This window comes from Sminthopsis crassicaudata, chromosome 1 (genome assembly GCF_048593235.1).
Source record: "Sminthopsis crassicaudata isolate SCR6 chromosome 1, ASM4859323v1, whole genome shotgun sequence".
NCBI lineage: Eukaryota > Metazoa > Chordata > Mammalia > Dasyuromorphia > Dasyuridae > Sminthopsis > Sminthopsis crassicaudata.
The window spans coordinates 18,931,977-18,957,152 of NC_133617.1; the positions used below are offsets into that span (position 1 = coordinate 18,931,977).

The following is a 25,176-nucleotide window of genomic DNA, read 5'->3' on the forward strand; positions in this document are numbered from 1 at the left end:
AGTGATCTCTTCCGGACTCTGCCCCCCACCCCCACCCCTTAACCACTTCTGGAAAATGTTCTCAGTTCTCTGATAAGCTGGAATGCATCCAGAATGGTAAAGGTCTTTTGAGTCCTTGCCATACAAGGGCCTGGGGAAGCTTGGCTGAAGGAAGTCAGGAGAGCTGGCTACCTCTGAGACTAACTAGTAAGCCTTGTTCAGACTGGTCCCAGATCAGAGAAGGGGGAAGAGGACACAAACAGTCCAAAAACTCACGGACTTGTAGGCCACCAAGACCCCCAGATCATTTTCAGACAAACTTCTAACTTCCTGATTGAGATGTCAGGGGAAACTTCCCTGATCATAAGGAGAGGGAATAGCTAGTGGGCTTTCCCAGAAAGAAGCTGGATGATTGCTGGTCTGGAGGGAAGTGAAACAGTTCCCGCACAGTCACAAAGAAAATGTCAGATTACAGATATGAATGGAGTGCCTCTAACTACAAACCCAATGGGCTTGTAACCCTATCGAGAGACTAGAAATGGCCCATTCCATGATCTGGTTCTCACATAGCTCTCAAACTTGGCAGGGGATTCTGGGTGTAGACATTCCCAGGAAAAAGGAAAGGTCAGCTTGCCCGCTCTGCAAGACTCACTGGTTGATCCACAAAGTTTGGGGAGATATAAAGGAAGAAAATGTGCTTTATATAGCTCGACAAAAATCTCCCTGGAGCAAACCATCTCCCTGGAGCCATCCTTGGTGAGGGTGAAGACTAAAACTCATATGGTGCTTCGGTTTACATCCTCACCACGGCTCTGGGAGTGAGATGGTCCAAATAGGTACAATTAGCCCCATCTCATAGATAAGAAAACTGAGGTCCAGAAAAGTAATCTGATTCATCCAGAGACAGTATTTGAACTAGAGTTTCCAAGTCCTGTGCCTTTTTTCAGTACATGTTCCTTTAAATGAGGTTACCTTTTCTGGGCTCTGAAGTTCTTAGGAATAGGGAGGCTCTCGTTGTTCACCACAGGACCTGACCTGGTCCTGCCCACAGTGGGCATCAAGTATCTGTCAAACCATCGAATAAAGAAGCCCCTTCTAGGGATGAATTTGAATCTCCCAATTCATTCAATTTAAGCTTCACATAGGCCCAGCAGAGACCATATGAAACAAATTCCTGCCTTCATGCAGCTTACATGATAACATGGGACCTAGAACTCCCATAAATAGCCTTAATGAAAGGTAGAATATGTTACATGCAAAGGAGGGATGTCCTAAAAGAAGGAGTAACATCTCAGAGTGATTCTGAGTAGAAGAAAGATAAGAGTGCCAGATGTGGCAAAGAGATGCAAAGTGCCAGAAGGGACAGGTGAGAAGAGGTCCCCTAGTGTGACCCCCACATTTTACACAGCCAATGAGGGACAAAGTATGGATCAAAAACCAGGATCCTGACTCTTGATTCGGGGTGATTTGCAGCTGGGGGAGTGTGAGGAAGGGAAAAGGAGAGAAAGACACAGAAGAGGAGGGGGAAGAAAGATGAAGGGCGGGAACCCCGGTTCAAAGATATCCCAGCAAGGGAATGACCAAGGCATCTCAACACACTGAAGCTGGGGGGAAATGGAACTTCAGTACCTTTTCTATAACGTAATTCCCCCCAAAGCGAGTTACAAACTCAGCCGGAGAGGCGACTGTGAAGTCCCGATGAAGGTCCAATTTCTTCTGTTCTCTTCCTCTTTTTACCAGGTGCAGTCCTGACATGCTAGGCCTGGAAATGAAAGATAAAGAAAAGCATCAGCAGAAATCTGGAGGTTTCAGCTCTCTAAAGCAGGAGAGTCAACACTTGGGAGCTCAAAGAGCAACTGCCATGAGGCAGCTACCCAAGGGCATCAAGAGCATGTGGAGCTGGAAGGAATTAGAGATATCTGGCCAACCTCTCCTATGTAGTGAGGAAATGGGCCTGGAAGGAAATGGGCCTTCACCTGTCCAAAGTCCTGTGGCTAGCAGAGCAGAGGGAGGCTGGGAACCCAACTCCTCTGGCTCCCAAGTCCTTTCAATTGAGCTATTTATTACAGGTTCTTCCATACTCAAGGCTGAAAGGCCGTGGGATGTTGCACAAACAGCTGCAGAAGAGGCAAATATGCAGGTGAGGCTCTCTGTCTCTCTTCTCCCTTTTTCTATCTCTGTGATTCTCTAACCATCTCTTCTTTTTTAGAATAAAAGTATGGGTGAGCTAATTCTCTCTCTCTCTCTCTCTCTCTCGGTCTTTCCTTCCTCTCCCTCTCTCTGTGTCCCCCAAGGGTACTGACACAATATTGTCATTTGAGGTTCACAGACCCAACCCTCCTTCCAGTAGGGAATGGGGGTCAGGGGGTCAAATCCAAGAGTACCATGTCACCCAGCACCTTAGAAGAATGGGGACCGAAGGAAGGGTTTCCAATGAAAGGGTTTGGTTAAAATGAAGAACAGATTCATGTTGTCCCAAGTAGCATCCCAAAGCCCCAGGAGGTAGATGTCTAGTAAGTTTTCCTTAAAATAACAGGAATAGAAAACCACCATTTTCCAAAGACACGGTACACCAGAACGGCAGGAAGGGCACTAGCTGAGAGTGAGGAGCCCTGGGTTCGAAGCTCAAAGGAGCTCCTGGCTGGACCATTAGCTCACTGTTCGCCTGTGGCTAGCTCAGTTTCCCGCCCTGTCCAAGAATGGCATAGGACTAGCATCAGTTGTCCAGTACAGGTGCCTCACGGGAGAGAGGAAGAGGCAGACGTGCACATGGTCAAACAGACGGTGCACAGCAGAGCTGGACTTCCAAGCCAGCTCCTCCTTGTCTTCCGGGATACCCTCCATCCTTCCACATTCTCCACTGAGGCCTAGATGTCTTCTGGGATCGCTTCCGGGACTAGGATTTTCAGCCTACGAGACTGGTCTTGATTCCAAATAAGTACTAATTATTACCAAGATTTTTCTGGAGGTAGAGCAAAAAAGCGAGTTTCTAAAGCTTTCTATGTTCTTAAAAATAATATTGCGGTTTTTTTCTCCTAAATATGCACACTCAGTATTGTTCTACAATAACTACTAGACCATGTCTTTATTGAAAACCAACAATAATGGACTAAAAACCACAGCAAGGCTAAAACGGGGCGGGAGGGAATCTTCTGATCATAGCATGTCATTAGAAGGGACCCCAAAAAACATAGGGAGAAGTGATTAAGCCAAGTTTCACAACTAATTGGTCAAAGAACTAAGATGAGAACCTGGGTCCTTAAACACCAAATTCAACATTTGTTCTAATTACATCCTGCTGCCTCGCACAAAGTTCCACAAAAAACAACAATAAAACCATTTCTACAGTTTCTTAGATTTAAAAAGCACTCTCCCTACAGCAATCCTATAGGCAAAGGGTCTATTTTAAAGATGAGGAAACCGAGGACCATCCAGATGAAGTGACTTAACTATTTTGCCTCTAGTAAATGCTGGAGCCATTTTGGAAGATTCAACCCCATATTTCCCAACTCCCAAACCACCGTCAGCTAGAGAATACAGTGTATGCTGTGGCTAGGATGAGAAACTTTAGCATTTGTTAGGACACAGGAAGAGTCTTGTGACAGCTAAGTGATGCAGTGGATAGAGTGCCAGTCCTGGAATCAGGGAAAAGAAGGGAGAGAGGAAGGAAGGGAGGAAAAGAAGGAAAGAAGGAAGAAGGGAAGGAGGGAGGGAGGAAAGAGAAAAAGAGAGAAAGAGGAAGGAAGGAAGGAAGGAAGGAAGGAAGGAAGGAAGGAAGGAAGGAAGGAAGGAAGGAAGGAAGGAAATATCTAGATGAGTTAGTAATTTATAATAAATAAGGTGGCTGCTTTCATTTAGCCTTGGGATCCCTCTCCTCACAAGCAATAGCTGAAGTCACGGTAAGCCCAACTGCCCAGATCCATCCCATCTTCCTCAAGTATCAGGGCCCGGGACCCTTTCAGGATCAGCAGTGTGTGAGACATGTTTTTATAGGGGCATGGGTCTCGGGGTCTGGAGTTGAGTTTGAGCCAGTTCTACCACCTTCTAAGAGGGACTATAGTTTTAACTCCTTTAAGCTTAAAGTTTCCTCTGAGAAATGGGAGCAATAACACATCACTTCCATCAGCAGGACACCGCTTTGTCAAACTGGATGGGCGCTACAAAAACAAGGGCCTTAGTTACCATTTACAGGCCTTCCAACAACTCAAGGGCTTGTAACCTCCTTGGCAGAGGTGCCCCCCACATCCACACGCTGCAGGCCACAATCACCCTCCACCTCCTACCAGGCCACCTGCAGCCAGAAAGTATTGTCCTCCTGCTGGTGACTGGGCAGACACAGTCTCTACCCCTAGAGCCACACCTGAAGTTTCTCCAACAGAATGCAGGCTTCCTGAGGGCAGGGATGTGTGTGTTTCTAGCCTGGCATAGATGTTTATTGATTGACAGATTTCCAAGTTGATAGGAAAAACCAAAACTTGCTCTCTGTTGCCATGGCCTGCGGGTGCCATGACGTGAAGTCAAAGGAGAAGGTCAGGAAGATAAATGGTCGCACATCAGGTGAAAACTCCCCCCGAGCCCGCCTCAGCACCCAGGGCGCCAATGACCCTCGCAAGGATTTCTAACGATTCTGTCCTTCTGCCGTCAGGCCTCATGCCTGACCACCGCCTCCAAGAGCTGAGTCACGAGCCCATCAGAACCCCTTGCCCAAGCTCCCTGTGGCATGAGGAGGGGCATGCCTACTTCAAGCCAAGTACCAAGATGGGGGTTATTTTTATCTGTTTTTAACTTCAAGTGCAAAAGAGCCAAGTGGGGCAATAGTTAAATGACCAGAATCACCAGATGGAGGGAACCCAGAACTCCAAGTGTCAGAGGCTGGCAGGGCTTATGGATGCTCACAGAGCTGTGAGCGTCAGAGCAAAGGGCTCTTAAGACTGAGCTTTAATGCTCAGAGTTTGGGGCTCTGTGAGAAGTGGGGAGTGCACCAATGTTATTAAATATATTATTTACTAAATAATTTTACTAAATAAATAATTTACTAAATATTATTTACTAAATAATATTAACACCGAACTTTCCTACCTCTGACAGTAAATAAAACATGGCTGAGAAGTTATTCCTGATAAGGAATTCTCTTAAATATTAATTTCTCCTATTATTATCTAAGATTAAATGCATTCTATCATTAACACTGAACTCTCCTGCCTCTGACAGTCTTCCTGTCTATATCACATGGCTTGATAAGGAATTCTCTTAAATATATTAATTTATTAGAAATTATAATATTGAATTTATTATTAATATTAAATTTACCTATCTCTGACAGTCTTATCATCTGTTTAAAAAAAAAAAGGTATACTTTTGGCCACTTATGCAAAGGATATTACATTAAGTCATAGGTCACACTCAGTGACCGAAGGAAGAGCAATGGGAAGAGGAAAGGAACTCTCTGGGAGGGCTCACATTCACCCAGTGCATGCGTCACTCCTCCCTCTGGGAAAACAAGGGGCTCATGTCTGGCACCCTGTCCCTCTTCTAAAGTGCTAGTAGCCCAAGTAAGAACATGAATGAAATCTGGCTGAGAGGGCCAGAAAGCCTGGCTTTGTTTAGTAAATGGCCAACCCTCTCATTTGACAGAAAAGGAAACTGAGGTCCAGGATCCTATACCTAATAGGAGGCAAAGCTGAAACTAGCCTCTAGGGCTTCTGACTCCTAGACCAGACTTCTGCCTCTCTCTGCAGCCAAGACCACAGCCAGTACCCAGCATTGAAATACAAACAGTGAGCGGCCCAAGATGGGCTGGTTGGACTTGGGCCTCTATGACCCATTGGTAAAAATGAAATAATAATGCACCCTTTTTTTCAGAGGCTACTTGGGGAACATCCATTTAATCAAGTCCTTTGAAAGAAGGCCTGCCTGTCTCCTTTGGCCTAAATCTCACTCCTCCTCCTGTGTCCAGCTTCCTTGAGGAAGCCCTCTCAGACTATACCAGCCCCTACTGAGCTCATCTACCCTTGGAAGACTTCCAGTCTGTAACACCTGGCTTGATGAGGAATTCTCTTAAATATATTAATTTCAGAAACAACTACACCCAGAGAAGGAACACTGGGAAGTGAATGTAAACTGTTAGCACTACTGTCTATCTACCCAGATTACTTATACCTTCGGAAGCTAATAATGTGCAACAAGAAAATGGGATTTACACACATATATTGTATCTAGGTTATATTGTAACACATGTAAAATGTATGGGACTGCCTGTCATCTAGGGGAGGGAGTAGAGGGAGGGAGGGGAAAATTTGGAAAAATGAATACAAGGGATAATGTTATAAAAAAAATAAATGTATTAATTTCTCATATTATTATCTAATATTAAATGCATTATATCATTAATACTGAACACTCCTATCTCTGACAGTCTCGCTGTCTATAACACATGGCTTGATAAAGAATTCTCTCAAATATATTAATTTATTATAAATCATAATATTGAATTTATTATTATGACTGAGTTCTCTGTCAGTCTTGTCATCTATAAAAAACAACTAGATAAGGAATCCTCCTAAACATAGTAATTTATTATATTTTATTAATACTGAGCTCTCCTACAGAGTCTCATGGTCTATATAACACATGGCTTGATAGGAATTTGCTTAATTAATTTATTGTGTTATTAAATAATTATTTATTATTTAATAAATAATTATTTAATAACACAATAAATTAATTAAGCAAATACTATTTAGTATTAATACTGAGCTTTCCAATCTCTGGCAGTTGGTAAAACATGGCTGATAAGGAATTCTCTTAAATGTATTAATTTATCATATTATTATCTACTGTTAAATGCATTTTGTCATTAATACTGAGCTCTCCTACTTCTGACAGTCTTACTGTCTGCAGCACATGGCTTGATAAGGAATTTTCTTAAATATATTAATTTATTATACATTTATTATTATTAATATTCAGTTCACCTATCTCTGACAATGTTATATCTTTTAAAAAAGCAGCTTGATAAGGAATCCTCTTAAATATGTCCATTTATTATACTATTATATATTAGATTTATTGTAACTTATTAATACTGCCCTCTCCTGTAGTCTCACAGTTTTTAACATACGGATCAATAAAGAATTCTCTTAATTTATAATGTTATTAAATATATTATTATATAGTACTAACACTGAGCTTTCCTACCTCTTATAATCTGATAAGAATTCTCTTAAATGCATTAATTTATTAATTATAGAATATTAAATGAATTACATCATTAATACTGAGCTTTCTACCTCTTATAGTCTGTAACACAACGGATAAGAATTCTTTTACTGTTTATACTCTTTTACTGTCTATAAAAATGTGGCTTATTAAGGAATTCTCTTAAATATATTAATTTATTAAATATTATAATATTAAATTTTTAGTATTAATACTGAGTTTATCTACCTCTACAATCTTATCTATAAAAATTTTGGCCAGATAAGAAATCTTCTTAAATATATTAATTTATTATATTATCATATATTAAATTTATTATATCTTACTAGTGAGCTTCCCTACAGTCTCACAGTTTGCAACACATGGCTTGATAAGAACCTTCCCTTAATTTATTATATGCAGTTAAATATATTTATTATATTGCATTCACATTGAACTTTCCTACCTCTTACTGTCTGTAGCACATGGCTTCATAAGAAATTTTCTTCATTAATTATATAATATTGTCATATTATTTATTATATACTATTCATATTGAGCTTTTGTACCTCTTAACTCTGTAACACCTGGCTTGATAAGGAAATTTCTTAATTTATTATATAATGTTATTAAATATTTATTATATAGTATTAATGCTAAGCTTTCCAACCTCTTAAGAGTCTGTAACTTTCATATTATTTATTATATACTATTTATATTGAGCTTTTCTACCTCTTACACTCTGTAACACATGGCTTGATTATATAGTATTAATGCTAAGCTTTCCTACCTCTTAGAGTCTGTAACTTTCATATTATTTATTATATAGTATTCATAGTTAGCTTTCCTACCTTTTACTGTCTGTCACACATGGCTTCATAAGAAATTTTCTTCATTAATTATATAATAGTGTCATATTATTTATTATATACTATTCATATTGAGCTTTTGTACTTCTTAACACTCTGTAACACCCGGCTTGATAAGGAAATTTCTTAATTTATTATATAATGTTATTAAATATTTATTATATAGTATTAATGCTAAGCTTTCCAACCTCTTAAAAGTCTGTAACTTTCATATTATTTATTATATAGTATTCACATTGAGCTTTCCTACCTTTTACTGTCTGTCACACATGGCTTCATAAGAAATTTTCTTCATTAATTATATAATATTGTCATATTATTTATTATGTACTATTCATATTGAGCTTTTGTACTTCTTAACACTCTGTAACACCTGGCTTGATAAGGAAATTTCTTAATTTATTATATAATGTTATTAAATATTTATTATATAGTATTAATGCTAAGCTTTCCAACCTCTCAAGAGTCTGTAACTTTCATATTATTTATTATATATTATTCATATTGAGCTTTTCTACCTCTTACACTCTGTAACACGTGGCTTGATTATATAGTATTAATGCTAAGCTTTCCTATCTCTTAGAGTCTGTAACTTTCATATTATTTATTATATAGTATTCATAGTTAGCTTTCCTACCTTTTACTGTCTGTCACACATGGCTTCATAAGAAATTTTCTTCATTAATTATATAATATTGTCATATTATTTATTATATACTATTCATATTGAGCTTTTGTACTTCTTAACACTCTGTAACACCCGGCTTGATAAGGAAATTTCTTAATTTATTATATAATGTTATTAAATATTTATTATATAGTATTAATGCTAAGCTTTCCAACCTCTTAAGAGTCTGTAACTTTCATATTATTTATTATATAGTATTCACATTGAGCTTTCCTACCTTTTACTGTCTGTCACACATGGCTTCATAAGAAATTTTCTTCATTAATTATATAATATTGTCATATTATTTATTATGTACTATTCATATTGAACTTTTGTATCTCAACACTCTGTAACACGTGGCTTGATAAGGAAATTTCTTAATTTATTATATAATGTTATTAAATATTTATTATATAGTATTAATGCTAAGCTTTCCAACCTCTCAAGAGTCTGTAACTTTCATATTATTTATTATATACTATTCATATTGAGCTTTTCTACCTCTTACACTCTGTAACACATGGCTTGATTATATAGTATTAATGCTAAGCTTTCCTACCTCTTAGAGTCTGTAACTTTCATATTATTTATTATATAGTATTCATAGTTAGCTTTCCTACCTTTTACTGTCTGTCACACATGGCTTCATAAGAAATTTTCTTCATTAATTATATAATACTGTCATATATATTATTTATTATATACTATTCATCTTAAGCTTTTCTACCTCTTAACACTCTGTAACACATGGCTTGATTATATAGTATTAATGCTAAGCTTTCCTACCTCTTAGAGTCTGTAACTTTCATATTATTTATTATATAGTATTCATAGTTAGCTTTCCTACCTTTTACTGTCTGTCACACATGGCTTCATAAGAAATTTTCTTCATTAATTATATAATACTGTCATATATATTATTTATTATATACTATTCATCTTGAGCTTTTCTACCTCTTAACACTCTGTAACACATGGCTTGATTATATAGTATTAATACTAAGCTTTCCTACCTCTTAGAGTCTGTAACTTTTATATTATTTATTATATAGTATTCATAGTTAGCTTTCCTACTTTTTACATTGTGTAACTCATGGCTTGATAAGGAATTTTCTTAAATATATAATGTTATTAAATATATTATTATATAGAATGGATACTGAGCTCTCCTACCTCTGAGACTCTTAGGCTATAATACACAGCTTGATAAGGAATTCTCTTCAAAGCCCTAATTTTCCCTTTCCCAGACTAGGCTACAGAGTCTCTCTCAAACACTCCTCCCCAATCCCCCAAAGCACTCACTCCAAGAAATGGCCCATGAGAGGCTGCCCCACATGCTCAGCAGAGTCATTGTCATCCTCAGCCTCACGGGATTCTTCTTGGGCTCTGGCTGCACGGTCCCCTCTGTGGCCTTCTGCCATTGTTGCCATCCTATGGATTCATCCCTGCTCTTACTCCCCCCGCTGTCACTTTCAGTAGAGTCTCCTACCTGGGTACTGCAAGCAGTAGGCTTTCTGAGAGTCTCTCTATTGGATCCTAAGAATTTAATTATCCAGATGCAGTGGAAATGAAGCTGCTCCCTTCACTCCCCAAAGATGATTTCCCCCAAAATCCTGGGTGCTGATAATGTGCCCCAAGAAGAAAACTTAGGATCTTACAGCCTCTAGATGCAACACCAGGGATCCAAAGAACAAACTGCCCAGGAGAAAAAAGGGGACTGGGGAAACTTAGGAGTAAAAAAAAAAAAACAAAAACAAAAACAAAAACAATTCAATCTGCTTTCATTTTGAAACACCGCCTCGTTCTTTTTCATATGGGATTTCTTATCTGTTATTTGAGAAGGGAAAACTGCTGCTTACACATAGTTTTGTTTTGTTTTTTTTTTCCCAAGAGAATCCCTGCTAACTAACATCCCATGGAATATTAGTTTCTGGGGAAACACTTTTCCGGGTGACCATGGTGAAGCCCCTTTCTAGCTCTCAGCCTAATGAAAATACAAGTACTGAGCAACACATCAGGAAGGAAGTTAATTTATTTATGAAATTAAGAGCTGGTTTAATTTCATAAGCCAAGGGGAAAAAAAAAGCTTGAATTGATCCCTGTCAGTCTAAAAAATTCAAGTGTGACAACTGTGCCTCCTCAATTATTCACACTCCTATTTACAGATCTTCTCCTCCTCTCCCCCCCAGAGTGAACCCCAAGTCTGCTCCCTGGAAGATTTTCTTGTAGACTTTCCAAATGGGTACATGCCCCCTCCAAGCCTTCCATGATGCCCAAATGCAGCATGGAGGTGACCCCAAAGGACCAATCGTGAAGCCCTTGGCCATGCCGGGTTAGGGATGAGGCTGCTGATGGACTGATGAGCAATGTTCTTCATTATATAATGTTCTTAAATATATTATTTATTATATAGCATGGCTACTGTGCTCTCCTACCTCTGAGAGCCAGCTAAGGAAAGCAAGAGCAGCTGCTTCAGAAGGCTTACTCACCCCTGACCTCTAAGTGATGAAGTCTTGGACTCCCCATAAACGGGCCAGTAAGAGAATTCCCATTTATTTGGTGGTTTCCGTGCAGCTGGGATCTGTCCTTGGGCTCCCAATCACTTGGTGCTTGGTGGGCACATCCCACACCACCAAAGCCCCTCAGGAGGCCAGCCCCACTTGCAGGGGATGCGGCCCCCCTCCTCCCTTCAAGGCCAGGTTGTTTCCACATCCCGCCCCCTGGCCAGAGGAGCCGCATGCCCAAAGGCACTTCAGGTTTTGCCCTAACTGAAATATACAAAAGCGAAGGTAAAGGGGAGAAATGGATGGTGTCACTTACTTGCCTCGGGGGCCCAGGAGACATCCCTTGCACTTTGCAGGGCTCATGTCTACACTAGGGAACAGCTCCTGGGCTCCCCACAGGGTCATCAGCACCCCGGCAGGCGAGCTGGCCTCCAGACACCGGTCCCAGGCAGGAGGGAGGGAAGCAGCGCCCAGGGCCAGCGGCTTCCACACAACATCCAAGCGAAAGAGACGCTTCCCTTTAAAAATCCATTACTCGCCTGCCAGGGAACAACTCTGCCTCCTCCTCCTCCTCCTCCTCCTTCTCCTCCTCCTCTCATCTCTCCAGGCACCGACACCTACTGAGACTTGAGCCGGCCTCCCCTTCCATTCTGAAATAGGACCTGCCTCTAAGTTTCCAGGGCAAAGATCCACCAGCCTCCATTTCTTTCTGCTCCCCTCCCCCCCAGCCCAGTTCCTTCCCATTCCGGAGGAGGCGGCGCAGCAAGGGGCTCATTAGCAGCCCCAAGTGGTGCCCCTTAGTAATTCTCCCGAAGTGACCCGGGCCAAACCGAAAGCAGCCACAAGTGAGGTAAACCCAACCTCCCAGAGTTCCTGAAAAGACCTGTCTCCTAAAAACTGACCGGCAGAAAACTGACCAGAAGCGTGGCTCTCCCCACAGGGGCCAGGGGAGCGCAAAGGATTGTTTGCCAAGAACAGACAATCGAGGGGGGGCCCTGGGAACCTCCCCCGAGCAAAGGCTCCTCTGTAGGGCAACTCCCCAACAGCCAAAAACCTCCCCCAGCCCCCAGATTTCTAACTCAAATGTCAGGACCCTGTATCTAACCTCTGGGGGGTCAAAGATAAGCTGACTCTCACACTTCAGAGTGGAATGGAGGTCAAAAATAACAAACCATAGCACCGTACTTGACCCTTCAAAAAAAAAGTGCTACTATGCCCATTTGACAGGTAAGATGAGGAACCTGAGGCTAAGATCAGGCAAAGGTTATCGCCCCATTTTACAGGGAAGGAAACCGAAGCGAAAGTTCAGGGAGGTCATGTGAATAGCATTGTTTCAACCATGTCTGATTCTATGAGTTTTCTTAGAAAGTATACTAAAATAATTGGTCATTTTCTTCTCCAGAGAATTTTACAGATGAGGAAACTGAGGCAGACAAGGTGAAGTGACCTGCAGGGTCACACAGCTAGTAAGTGTCTGAGGGTGGAGTGGAACTCAGGATCTCCTGACTGCAGTCCCTGCATGCTAACCACTACACCACTTAACTGCCCAGATGTGAACATGAAAATAGAACCATTCTATTTCAGCAAAACACCTAGAACTGGACAGATCCCTCATTTTATAAATGAGAAAACTCAACTCGCTAATGGAGGCTGATATCCTGCAATGGCCAGTTCTAGAACTCTCATTTCTAAGGCCCCTTTACAAATGGAAGAGACCTCTGTGGCTAGAGTTCAGCCCCCTCCGTTTATTATTAAAGAAATTATTAAAGAGGGTTGAAGTTACTTAGAGAGGTTGAAGTTACTTAGAGAGGGTTAAACAATTTTGCAAATGTCAGGCAGAATTTGAATTCAGGACTTCCTGATTCTAAGTCTAGGGCTCTATCTACTCTGCCAGTTGCTTCCTCCATATGCCAGAGTTGAATTAGAAAGACCAAGTCCAATGCCTCCATGACATCTTTCTAAATCAGTGGTCCTCAAACTTTTTAAACAGGGGGCCAGTTCACTGTCCCTCAGACTGTGGGAGGGCAGGACTATAGTAAAAACAAAAACTCACGCTCTTGTCTCTGCCCCTCAGCCCATTTGCCATAACCCGGCGGGCCACATAAACATCCTCCCCGGCCACATCTGGATGTTGGAGAACCCCTGCTCTAAATTCTTCCTTTCCAGATGAAAGTGATCTTCCTTGAATTTGACTTTTATTTACCCTTCAAGTATTTGTAGTTTTGTTTCATTTTAATTAAATATATATAGACATATATAGAAATGTTTGTATCAATAGATAGCTTTATATGTCTCCATAAGCATGGAGACATATATATATATATATATATATATATATATATATATATATATATATATATATATATATATACACACACACACACACACACACACACATACACACATATCTTATATTGGTACATATTTTATCTCCAGAGGGCACTCAAACCCAGTACTTATGTAACTATTTCCTCTCCGGTTGATAGAGGAAGCTAGGTGATAATAGACCTGAAGTCAAGAAAACTTATCTTTCTGAATTCAAATCAGGCCTCAGAGACTTCCTAGTTGCGTGACCTTGGACAAGTCATTTAGCCTGTCTGCCTCAGTTTCCTCATCTGTAAAATAAACTAGAGAAGGAAATGACAAACTTCTCCAGTACCTTTGCCCAAGAAAACCCCAAATGTGGTCACAACGAATGTCCCGGAATGTGATTTAAAAGTGACTGAACAAAAATCCACTTGATAAAAATTTGGTGAGAAAAGTTTTTCTTTCATTCTGAAGATTCAAAGGAGAAAAAATAATCTAAATGCTGAATGATTCAAGCATACTGGCAAACAACTCTGCCCTCAAATTCCACGCCTCTTCATGCCCGCTTTTTCCTAGATTTTACTGCACTGGGTGTAAAATACTTAAAAGCTGACAGAATAAGCATTCTATAAATACTAGTATTAAGTTGTACATTAATCCCTAAATATATTTCTTTCAAAGGATGATGTCTGGATGGACAGTAAATAACTCTGAGAAGGTGATGTTTGAATCAGCTAAGGCGGCTAGGTTAAGGTGCAAGAAAGGCCCTCAGATGCCATGGAGCCCATTCCCCTCATTTTACCAGGGTCCAGAGAGGAGAAGACTTGCTTCAAGTCACACAAAGAAGCAGGGGCAGAAATTAGAAAGAAGGTCCTCTGAGTCAGTCTTATTAAGTACCTACTGTGTGCTAGGCAAAGAAAATCAAACACAGATCCTCTCCTCTAGGAGCTTCTCTTCATGCAAACAGCTGCGTACAAATGAGTTGTCACGGAGCAAATCAAAAGCAACTCTAGAGCAAAAGCACAAGCATTTGAGATTCCAATTTTGTTTCTAAACTTTTTTTTTGCCAACTGTTTTTAGTCAAATATTTTCCAGTGTTCCAATTTCACCAAGTCTTGAAGCAGACAGAAAAGCTACTAAAAGCAGAAGACTCGGATGCTGGAGAGAAGCAGCAGATCTGGTATTAAGTATATAGCTTTGGCTTTCCTATCGGCCCATTAAGTTATTTGGATGAATCGAAATGTGGATCAGCTTATGAAGTTCAATGACAGATATTTAAGGACAGTCCCAGGTTGTGAAAATCTTAATTAACCTCTCCGAACCTCAGCTTTCTTATCTGTAGAATGGGCCAATACCAGCTAACCCAGAAGTCTGTGGTGCAGAAAATGCTAGTGCTATCACTGGACGCCATCATAATGATTTTTTTTTTATTATTCTCCAGAGCCAAATTTCCATCATCAGTGGAAAGAGGAAACAGTCATTTCCACTTTTACTCAAATATTGTAGGGGATCTTTTCCCCTTTTTTGCCCATCTTTTTCCCTCTGACCCAACAGGTGGAGAAGAGAGGCTGCTAACAAACTGCACTCCTTAGGGCCCTTCAGTCAGGGTCCTGTATCTTCTCTCTGGGTGTCAAAGATAAGCCGACTCTCACACTTCAGAGTGAAATGGAGGTCAGAAATAAGAAACCATAGCACCATACTTGACCCTTCAAAAAAAAAAAAGTGCTACTATGCCCATTTGACAGGTAAGATGAGGAACCTAAGGCTAAGATCAGGAACGGGCCTTGCTCCTTGTAGGAAGTGATGATCAAGGTTCTGAAGACTCAAAACTAAGGTTCTTTCTTCCCTAGTCCATTATTCTTTCCCTGACACCAAAACTCCTTTTAACTAATTCAAATCTATGCTCCAAACAAAGTCCATGTGAGTGCCAAGCATTTGGATTTCTTGTGAACACTTAAAGTGTCTGCAATTTTGATCTCATATTATTGGTCAAATATAGCTAAGTGCCCTTATCAAGTAGCTAAATTCAACTTGATAGCACAGGGGGAACCGTAGGTCATTTAAAAAAAAAAAAAAAAAGAAAGAAAGAGAAAGAAACAAGAAAATTAACTGAGAATTGATAGGGCAGAGAGCCCAGCCTGAGAATCAGGAGATCCTGGGCCAACCCCATCTGCAGACCTGGGGGATTTAGATTTCTCCTCTGTAGAATGAGAAGTCTGCACCATAGGGTGGAACTCTCATGGATCTTTTGGTTTGGAACCAAGTGTGGGGAATGACGCCTCCCCATGCTTTGGGATGGGAAAAAGAGAGATGGCCAAAGTGGAAGATGGGAGAGGCTATTAAAACCACGCAACGTCAGAGAAGGAAAGCAGCTTCAAGAGAACAGGAAGAGGTTTCATTCTCCATTTTTTGGTATCTTTATACTCTTAACAATCATTGGGGCAGCTGATAGAACACCTGTGCTGGAGTCAAAAAGACCTGAATTCAAATCCAACCTCAAACACTTACTAGGTATATGATGCTGAGCAAGTCACTTAACCCCAATTGGAACTTAAGCCCCCCAAAATTACTGAGGATTTTTTCCAAAGTGGATTATATCTATTGATGTTCATCATTCTTCAAAATTAAAATGTTAAGATTCATAAACATGTATTTAAAAATTAGCATACTTATTAACCAGAAAAAACAAAATAAAAATTATTCTCACAACAAAATTAAAATGTTAGTATTATTATGAAAATGGTTTTGGCCTCTTGGACCCTCTGAAAAAGAACAAGAGTCTCTGGATCACACATTTACAACTGTCAGTCTGGTTTGATAGTCACAACCAGACGTCTGGGAGCAATAGAGCTGTGGCAATGACTCCTTTTCATTACAATAAATGTCAGCTAGGTGACTTATCAAAGGATGCAGGGAGTCAAAAAGACCCAAGTTCAAATCTGGCCTCAGACACTTAGTAGTCGTGTGACCCTGAGCAAGTCATTTCAGCCTTATCTGTAAAATGAGTTGGAGAAGGAAATGGAAAATCACTTCAAGAAAACCCCAGATGGGAACACAAAGTGTCATACACGACTAAAACAACTGTCAAATAAGGTTATATATGTAAAGCACTTTACAAACTTTAAAGAGCTATCTAAATATATTATTATTATTATCACATAAGCAAACATACCTCTTGTAGAGTAAAATATGTATTATTATTTTTCAAATGGATGCAGATACTGTTGTGATGACTAAAATGAAAAGTTCCTTTTTTAAGTTCATGATGCTTTTTTGTCCCCAGAATACTTCAGGAATGGTTACTAAGAGAATAATTACTAACTATCACATGGGAGTCTTCCCACTCAGAACTTCCCAGTGGGAACCACTGACCTCATCCAACTTCTAGCTAAGGAAAACAAGGTCCCATAGGAGGCAGGGTCATACAGTCAAGGACATAGGAGGTCGGGCAGAGCCAGGTCCAGGGCCCGGTCAGGCCGCCAGTCCCCAAGCTCTCGCTCCACTGTAAGCTCAGATTGTGTTGTCTGGGTGACTTAGCCAAAGAAGTAGAAGGCAGAATCTCATCAGGGAAGATCATGGAAAGATGGCAACCGGCCTGATCTGGGGCCTCTCTCCATTCTGGATGGTCAATGAGTGTGGAAGAAAGGCTACCCGGGCCCTGAAGCTGAATGGAGAGCAGATCCTCAGTCCCACTCTTAGTTTGAGGCTCTCACCTCTAAAGACCCTGGGGACCGCACTCAGTCTCCCAGGGGATACGTCCCTCCCCATCGCTTCCTGGCTGGAAACTGTTCTTACCTCAGTGCATCAAACAAGGAGTTAAGAACTTAGAAAGTGAACAGAAGAGGGAAAATAAACAAAGAAAGTTGACTTGGCATTCGTCCCTTATCAAAGCGTCCTCCCCCGCCTCCTCTAGAAGCTGATAGCCGTCCCTTAAAGGCACAGACCAAGGAGTCCAGCAAATGGGGGCTGAGGTCACATTGGGCGTGGACATTCAGGACACGAGGGCTCGAGACCCGGCTCCGATTCTCCGGGAAGATTGCTACGGCCTTTTGCAAAGCTAAATCTTGAGGCTCGATGGCAATTTAGCCGTGGGACTGGGAATAAGCACCTTCCCCGCTGGGTGCTGTAAACAGCAGGCCTTGGACTGGACCGTACAGTCCCCGAGATCCAATGCCCAGCTCTGGCAGCCTATGACTTTAAATCTCTATGCGAAGTCTAGCGTTGTCTCTGGGTCGGAAAGGCAGAATGATTTTTCTCAGCAGCAGATTCAAAAGAAAAGCAGAAATCTGGCCAAAGTCAGTAAGCTCTCATCAGGTTAGGAAAAGCAGTGGGCCGGGGCCAACTCCCCTCATACCCTCCTGGGGCAGTCAAGCAGCTCCCGTGCAAGGGGCTCTTCCGTCTGGGCAGTCACGGGCTGGGTGCTCAGCACAGAAAGACCCCCCACCCCAACTCTGCCAAGAGCAGGGGGTGCCCAGCCTTGAAGGCTCTGCTGCAGCTGTCAGCCAGATCACTGCAAGCAGAAACCCCGTCCCGGCCCCCCTAGTCTGGCTGCTCCCACAAGTGGCAGTGCCCCCCCAATATAAGGTGAGGGGTGAAAAATAAACAAGCACAGCCAGCTGCTAAAGGGGAATTGGATCGGCGGTCACTGCCCACAGATCTGACCGGCACAGCACAAAAACGAATGAATTTGAAGATTGAGCAAATGGAAATCTGGGTAGCAGCTCTGCCCTACCCAGCTGAGTGTCTTTGACCAAGTCTCTGGATCTCAGTTACCTCATCTGAAAAATGGGCATAATAATGCTTACTCAGATGGTGCCATGGAAAGCAGTCTGCCAACTGCTCTGGATGAACGAGAATGGTTCTGATTCCCAGGCCTGCTGAGTGGCAAGGACGTGGCAAGGGCAAGAGGCCAGAAACTAAGACACGTGGGCAGGAATTCCCATTGCTTACTACATGTGGCAAGCCAGCCTACTTCTTGGAGCTTAGCTTCTGCTGTGTTTCATGGGAATTCAATAAGGGAAGCTCTTGGGGAAGCAGTTCAGGACAGAGGAAAAGGGCAAGATTTAGAGCCCAGGGCTCTGAGTTTGAATCCTCCCGAGGCCACTGAAATTTCTGAGGGACTCTCACGACCTCAGTTTCCTTACTTGTAAAGTAATGATTATTTTAATTTAAAAAAAAAAACAAACAAACAAACCTGAAGAGGTAGGACTACATGACTTTGAAGGCCTCTTATCAGCTAAATCTATGATTTAACAATCCTTCCTCCATTCAGAGTCCCAAAGATTGGAATAACTTAGATAGCATTTAATTCAACTCTCTCATCCTAAAGAGAAACTAAGGCCCAAGGAGGTAGGTGGCAAGGCCAGGATTTGAATCCAGGTAAGTGGGAGAGTTCAATAAGGTGAGCTCTTGGGAAAGCAGTTTGGGACCGGACAAAAAGGGCAAGATCTGGAGCTCAGGGCTCTAGGTTTGAATCCTTCTGAGGCCATTAAAATTTCTGAGGAACTTTGAGTGAATTACTTATCTCTCACGGCCTCAGTTTCCTTACTTGTAAAGTAGTGGTTATTTTAATAACTTAAATTTAATAACCTAAATAATAACCTTATTTTTTTAACCTAAAGTGGCGGAACTACATGACTTCAAAGGCCTCTTATTATGCTAAATCTATGATTCAGCAATCCTTTTTCCATTCAGAGTCACAAATATTGGTATATTTTAGAGAGTATTTAATTCAACTCTATCATCCTAAAAAGAAACTGAAGCTCAAGGCCAGGATTTGAACCCAGGTCTTCTGCATCAGCAATTCATGGAGTCAGCACGGGACAATGGAGAGCATGAGAAACTTTTAGTCATGGATCCCAAGTTCAAATCCTGACCCGGCCGTCTCCTATCTACTGGACCTCCGACCTTAGTCTTTTTCTCTGGAAGACGAGGGAGATGGACTAAAAGGGCTTTCCATCCCTAAATCTTTGGTTCTGGGTTCCTTGAAAGTCAGACTCTATCTTTGTCAAGCTAGAAGGGACCCCAAGGCCAACGGTCTGTCGCCTCTCTCACAGAGAAGGAATCTGTGATCCCGACCAGGTCCAGAGCCGGCCCCACTGACAGAAATAGTGGCAGGATTTGAATCCAGCTGCTGCTCCCGATCCAGCTGCTCCATGGCTGTCAGAGCCAGCTGTCCCCGCCTACCCGCCAGTCCTTCTCCATAATCTGCGCTGCTGGAATAAAAAGGCCGACCTTCAGGCGGTGGTGCTGGGTCACCCCATCTGGAGCTGTTGGTAACCACGTGTGTGCTTGCTGGGGCAGGGCTGGCCCCTGTCCAGTGCAGTCTAAGAGGACCAGCTCAGGAGTCCGGCCCGAGCCAGGGACGCCGTCACACAGACCACGGGGCAAGGAGGAACGCAAACACGAGGTACAGAGAGTCGGATGGCACAACGTTGTCCTTTGCTTCAAGAAGAGCTCGGCGTGATGGGATGCGATGGGGAGCCCTGGAATCCTGGGCCCGGCTTCCGGTTCCAGACACCAGCTGGAGGATGGGCTAGCCCTGCCTGAACCTCAGTTTCTGCTGCATCAATAAAATGGATGGACTAATCTCTCACAGGGCAGTGAGACAAGATAAGGTATGCAGTGCATTTTACAATCACAGTAAAGCACTTTTATTATCTATAATTTACATATTAAATAAAATAATGTAACAAAACAATAATATATCTATAATATATATTATATAAAATAATATAATAACATATATAATACATTGTTAGGATTACTAGGTGAGAACTGAGGTTGTCTGGATGGTGACAAGGTGAGAATTCAGGTTTTCTGGACAATTACAAGGTGAGAACTCAGGTTGACTTGATAGAGGGGGCAAGCTCATTGGCTGGGGTGGTTCTTCCCAGAAGCCCTTGCATTATCCCACGCCCATTCTCTGGGAGGATAAAAAGAGACAGCAATGGGCGCAGAGAGCAGATCGGCCTGGAGAAGGATAAGAGCTGGAGGAGATTCAGAGCCAGGATTCAAGAAGAAAGACTTTGCATTACATCTGGCTTGACGGGGCTCTCTGCAGGAAGGGAAGTCACTTCTAAGGACAAGAGTTAACAGCAACTGCCTGGAGACAACGGTTCACTACAGGAAGAAGAATCTGTCGGAGAGATTTGAGTAGACACAGCAGATCTCTTCCCAGAGAGTAATCCGGCAGCTTCTAGAGACGACAGCTCGCTACAATTGGCGTCCACACGTGGGGCAAGGACTTTTCAGTTTCCAGAAATTGATAGGAGATATCCAATGGATGCGTCCACGTGTTCTCACCTATCATGTCTCCAGGCCGATCTGCTCTCTGCGCCCATTGCTGTCTCTTTTTATCCTCCCAGAGAATGGGCGTGGGATAATGCAAGGGCTTCTGGGAAGAACCACCCCAGCCAATGAGCTTGCCCCCTCTATCAAGTCAACCTGAGTTCTCACCTTGTAATTGTCCAGAAAACCTGAATTCTCACCTTGTCACCATCCAGACAACCTCAGTTCTCACCTAGTAATCCTAACAATACATTTAGTGTTTTTTCTAAGTTTTCTCTTTAGATTCTTGACCCTGAGAATTAAGTGCCCTTCTTACCTCCATTTTACAGAGGAGGAAACTGAGGAAGACAGACCAGAATCACACAATAAGAGCCTGGTGAAGGATTTGAATTCAGGTTTTCCCAACTCCCACTAACGACGAGGTTGCCTCACTATCTGCTTCAAGCTATAACCCCAGGAGACCAACCTAGACTCTCTTGATGTGTACAGAGGTGAGAAGCACCCCGTTCCCAGCACGCTCCTAAGGAAGGACTCAGGGTGAAGCCCCCAGGGCATCAGGACACCCAGATGTCACCAATCCTCTCCAGGGGTTCTCAAGCGATGGTCTGTGAACTTGTATGTAATTCACCCTCCCGAGAAGGGTTCCTCAGAGACCCAGAGAGACCCACCCAAAGCTGGAGAACCTCAATCTACACTAAAACCCCGATTAGTTTAAATCGGGCGCTTTCCTCCCACAATAATGGAACTTGGTAAACCGGGATACTGAGGTTTCTAGAAGAGGTATTCCTGGGAAGGAGAAAAGTTTTAGGCCCAACTAGGGGTCTTGAGACCTGATACTGGGGCAGAGAGGCGCCAAGAGAGCAAGCCCCTGGGGGGCCCAGAAGCTTGAAGACTGCCCTTCAAACAGCACAAGTCAGACCTGGGCCAGCAAGCCCAGCCTATTCACGGATAGGAACCGAGGTCACCAAGGGCTCAGACCAGGGGTTCTCAAACTTCGGCCTGCGGGCCAGATGGGGCCACTGAGGACGTTTATGCGGCCCTCCAGGTTATGGCAAATGGGCTGAGGGACTGAGACAGAGTGTGAGTTTTTGTTTTTACTCCAGTCCGGCCTCCCACAGTCTGAGGGACAGGGAACTGGCCCCTATTTTAAAAGTTTGAGGACCACTGGCTCGGACTGTCTACCCTAGCAGCCCTCTGACCCAGGAAACTCTCTCCCCTATGAGGCAGTGTCTTCTATTTCTGGACAACTCTAATTTTTTTTTTCTTTTAGATTTCCTATTTTTGAAGCAATCAGGGTTAAGTGACTTAACAGGATCATAAGTTAACTAGAAAGTGTCTGAGAACACATTGGAACTCGGGGCCTCCTGATTCCACCGCTGGCGCTCTTTCTAGACAACTCTAATTATTTAACTCTAATTAATTAAGTTTAGCAGAATGTTTTCTCTCTGCTGCTTCCCCTCCATGTTCCTTGCTATGCCCTCTGGGGCAAAATGGATCAAAGGTAATACTTCTTTCCCATATTTTTCCCTGAGTCTTCTTGTCTGCAGGTCCCCCCTGCCTTCAGGTGACCAAAATCCCCTGTAGGCCCTCTCTATTTCCCAGCATCCATCTTAAACTGTGGCCCCCTCCCTAAGGGAAAGTAACTGTGGAGCGCCCTTCTCCAAAGCAAGGTGGCCACACAAGCAGAACTCATTCCGAGACCAGAGCAGGGGGGACAACAGCGGTCACGAGGTCTATTACGCCTCGTTTTACTGAGGGGGAAACAGTCCCAGAGATGGGAAGGGATAATAAAGGTCAAAATCATGGGACCCCGAGTCAATCACCACTCCGGCCAGTGTGCCAGGCTCAGAGTGGCTACCCTAAGACAGAGCAGCTCTGGGGCTCAGAATGAACACGGCAATCTGTTCTACTCCAAGACTGAGCCAGAAGAAGAATTGGAAGCACCCTGTTTCTAGGAGAGAAGGGGCAGCCACCATCTTGGTTATGGACCTGGCCCAGCCTTCCTTGTGGGCAGGAAACGGACCAAGGCCGCCTTTTCAAACAGGGACTCCTACAGTAATCTGTGCTGTCCCGAGCGACTCCCGTCAAGGCCCAGGTTAGAGTTCAAGGGCAAGGTGACTGACCAAGGCCAGACCCCTGACAGCACGCTAAGACTTAGCCACTGAGCACCAAGCCCTGCCTGGTGATTCTGCCATGTTTATTCAATGACTGCCTTGTGCTGGTGGTCCAAGGGGATGACCCATAACTAGAATAGGAGTTTCACCTGGGGAGGGACCAAATCTTCCATTTCCTTTACACTCCCCTCCCCACCCCACCCTCCAGTGGTCACACAGAGCTGTGGGTATACAGTAGGTACTCAATAAATTGCTCATTCATTGACTGAGACAGGGGGAGGGCCTAGTCCTCCAACTAGTCTGACCATTCTCGTGAGGGACCGGGCCTCGGGCCAGCTGAGTAAGCACATTGGAGTAAGTATATTTTACCTCATGGTTGGTACAGACATTTCGGACTCAGTCATGGACCGAAGGGAAGCCGAGTCAAAAGACAAAGAGCCAAAACTTGACCGGCTGCTCTTCCTGGAGGAAGCTCTGAACAATCCATCAGGGGGTTCGTCATCGGAAGAGTTGTCGTCAAAGGAGCCCAGGATGAAATTGGTCATCAGCTGCTTTTTGATCTGGGCCCGTTTCTGGTCTTCCTTCGAAGGACATTGGAGGCGCTTGCCCTGCGAGCCTGGAGGGGAGGATGGAGACCCTGGACTCCGTCTCCCCTCCAGACCGTTGGCCTGAGGCTTCGCGCAGCTTTCGGTCACATCTAACGGCGGGCACGGTTTCGTGTGCGGCGGCGGGCGAGATGTCAGTCGCTTCGGGCCGTCGGCGGGGCCTTCGAGGCATGCTGGCGTGTCAAGTTGCAGGCTGGCTGCAGGTGACTGATTGTCTACATTTTGGTGGACTGGTTCCCCTTTGCTGACACAGGTTGAAAAAGGCGCCTGGCGCTGGGTTTTGGTTTCAGACTTACTCTTGGTAACAGACTTGGCATCTGCCATGATGCTCCAAACTAACCATAAAAAAATCAGGTACGAGAACAGCAGGACCAGCGGGACCATTCAGGGATTCTGTAAGGAGCAGGAAAAGAATAGTTTAGTATAGTTATAAGATAAGATTTTCTTTAAAGAAATGAAAAAGCTCTAGTTGTGTGACCCTGGGAAAGTCACTTAACCCCAATGACCTCAGCAAAAAAAAAAAAAAGAAAAAAAAGAAAAGAAAAGAAAAAGCAGCACAAAGTGGAAAGAGCCCTAGGCTTGAAATCAGAAGGCTGGGATTTGAACTTTGACTTAGCTACTAGGAGCTGTGTGGTCATGGGTAAATCATGTAGCTCCCTGTAGCCTCAGTTTCTGTCTCTGTAAAAAGGAGACAGTAAAATCTTTTTAGAACTAAGCCTGCAAGGAAGTACTCTTGCCTTTGTCCTTCCTCGAACTAACTCTGGTTGGTCTGTGACACTTTTCTGTGGATTTAGTCTGCCAGTCAATGGCAAGCTCACATCTCAGGGCATATTCCCTTAATGGCTTAACTCCTTTTCTTAGTAACCCTATCGCTCTCCCGAATCTATTTCATATTTACCACTCCTGGTGCTTATTTTGCCTCCTCATCTTGTGTGTGACTTCTCCTAAATAAATGTACCTTGAGAGAGAGAACGAGGAAGGAGAGAGAGACAGAGACAGAGAGAGAGAGACAGAGACAGAGAGAGAGAGACAGAGACAGAGAGAGACAGAGAGATTCATATGTGGCAGGGAAAGAGAGAGACAGAGAAAGGGAGAGAGAGATAGAGATGGAAACAGAGAGACACAGAGAATGGCACAGAGACAGAGACACACGGAAAAACAGAAATAGAGAAACACAAAAAGACAGAGACAGAGAAATGGAGAGAGAGATAAAGATAGAAACAGAGAGGAAGAAAGAGAGAAACAGAGAGACACAGAGAACGGCACAGAGACAGAGACACACAGAAAAACAGAAATAGAGACACACAGAAAGACGGAGATGGAGACAAAGAAACAGAGAATGGGACAGAGAGACACAGAGAGAGAGAAACTCACATTTATAGAGGCCTTAAGGGTTACCACGGGTGGTAGGGCAGTCACAGAGCTAGCCAGGCAGGATTTGGACCCATTTTCCTGAATCAAGGCCCACAGCCATCCACTGCCCCATACAGCCCTATACTACATGCTCTATGGAGAAAAGTGAGCTATCAACAATAACCACCATCACCTGGATGTGGACTCCCAGGGTCCCGGGCCCTGATCCCACTTATGCTGTGATTAGTCCCCTGACTTCAGGGAAGCTATGTAACATTTTCACAGGAT

At 43.1% G+C, this 25,176-nt stretch overlaps 1 protein-coding gene across 10 annotated transcripts in view; it reads right to left on the bottom strand.

Moving 5' to 3' along the window:
* Positions 1–25,176, bottom strand: part of ACACB (acetyl-CoA carboxylase beta) — a 127,030-nt gene that overhangs the window by 76,927 nt on the left and 24,927 nt on the right. For 9 of the 10 annotated variants that reach the window (XM_074295570.1, XM_074295540.1, XM_074295580.1 and 6 more), the window contains exons 2-3: positions 23,300–23,928; positions 1,609–1,741 (exon numbers count right to left, since the gene is read on the bottom strand). In XM_074295570.1, the coding sequence (XP_074151671.1) occupies positions 1,609–1,741; positions 23,300–23,919 (753 nt within the window). In that variant the 5' untranslated portion in view covers positions 23,920–23,928. Of the gene's footprint in view, positions 1–1,608; positions 1,742–11,535; positions 11,919–23,299; positions 23,929–25,176 lie in introns of those variants that run through there. The other variant, XM_074295618.1, reaches the window with a different exon arrangement.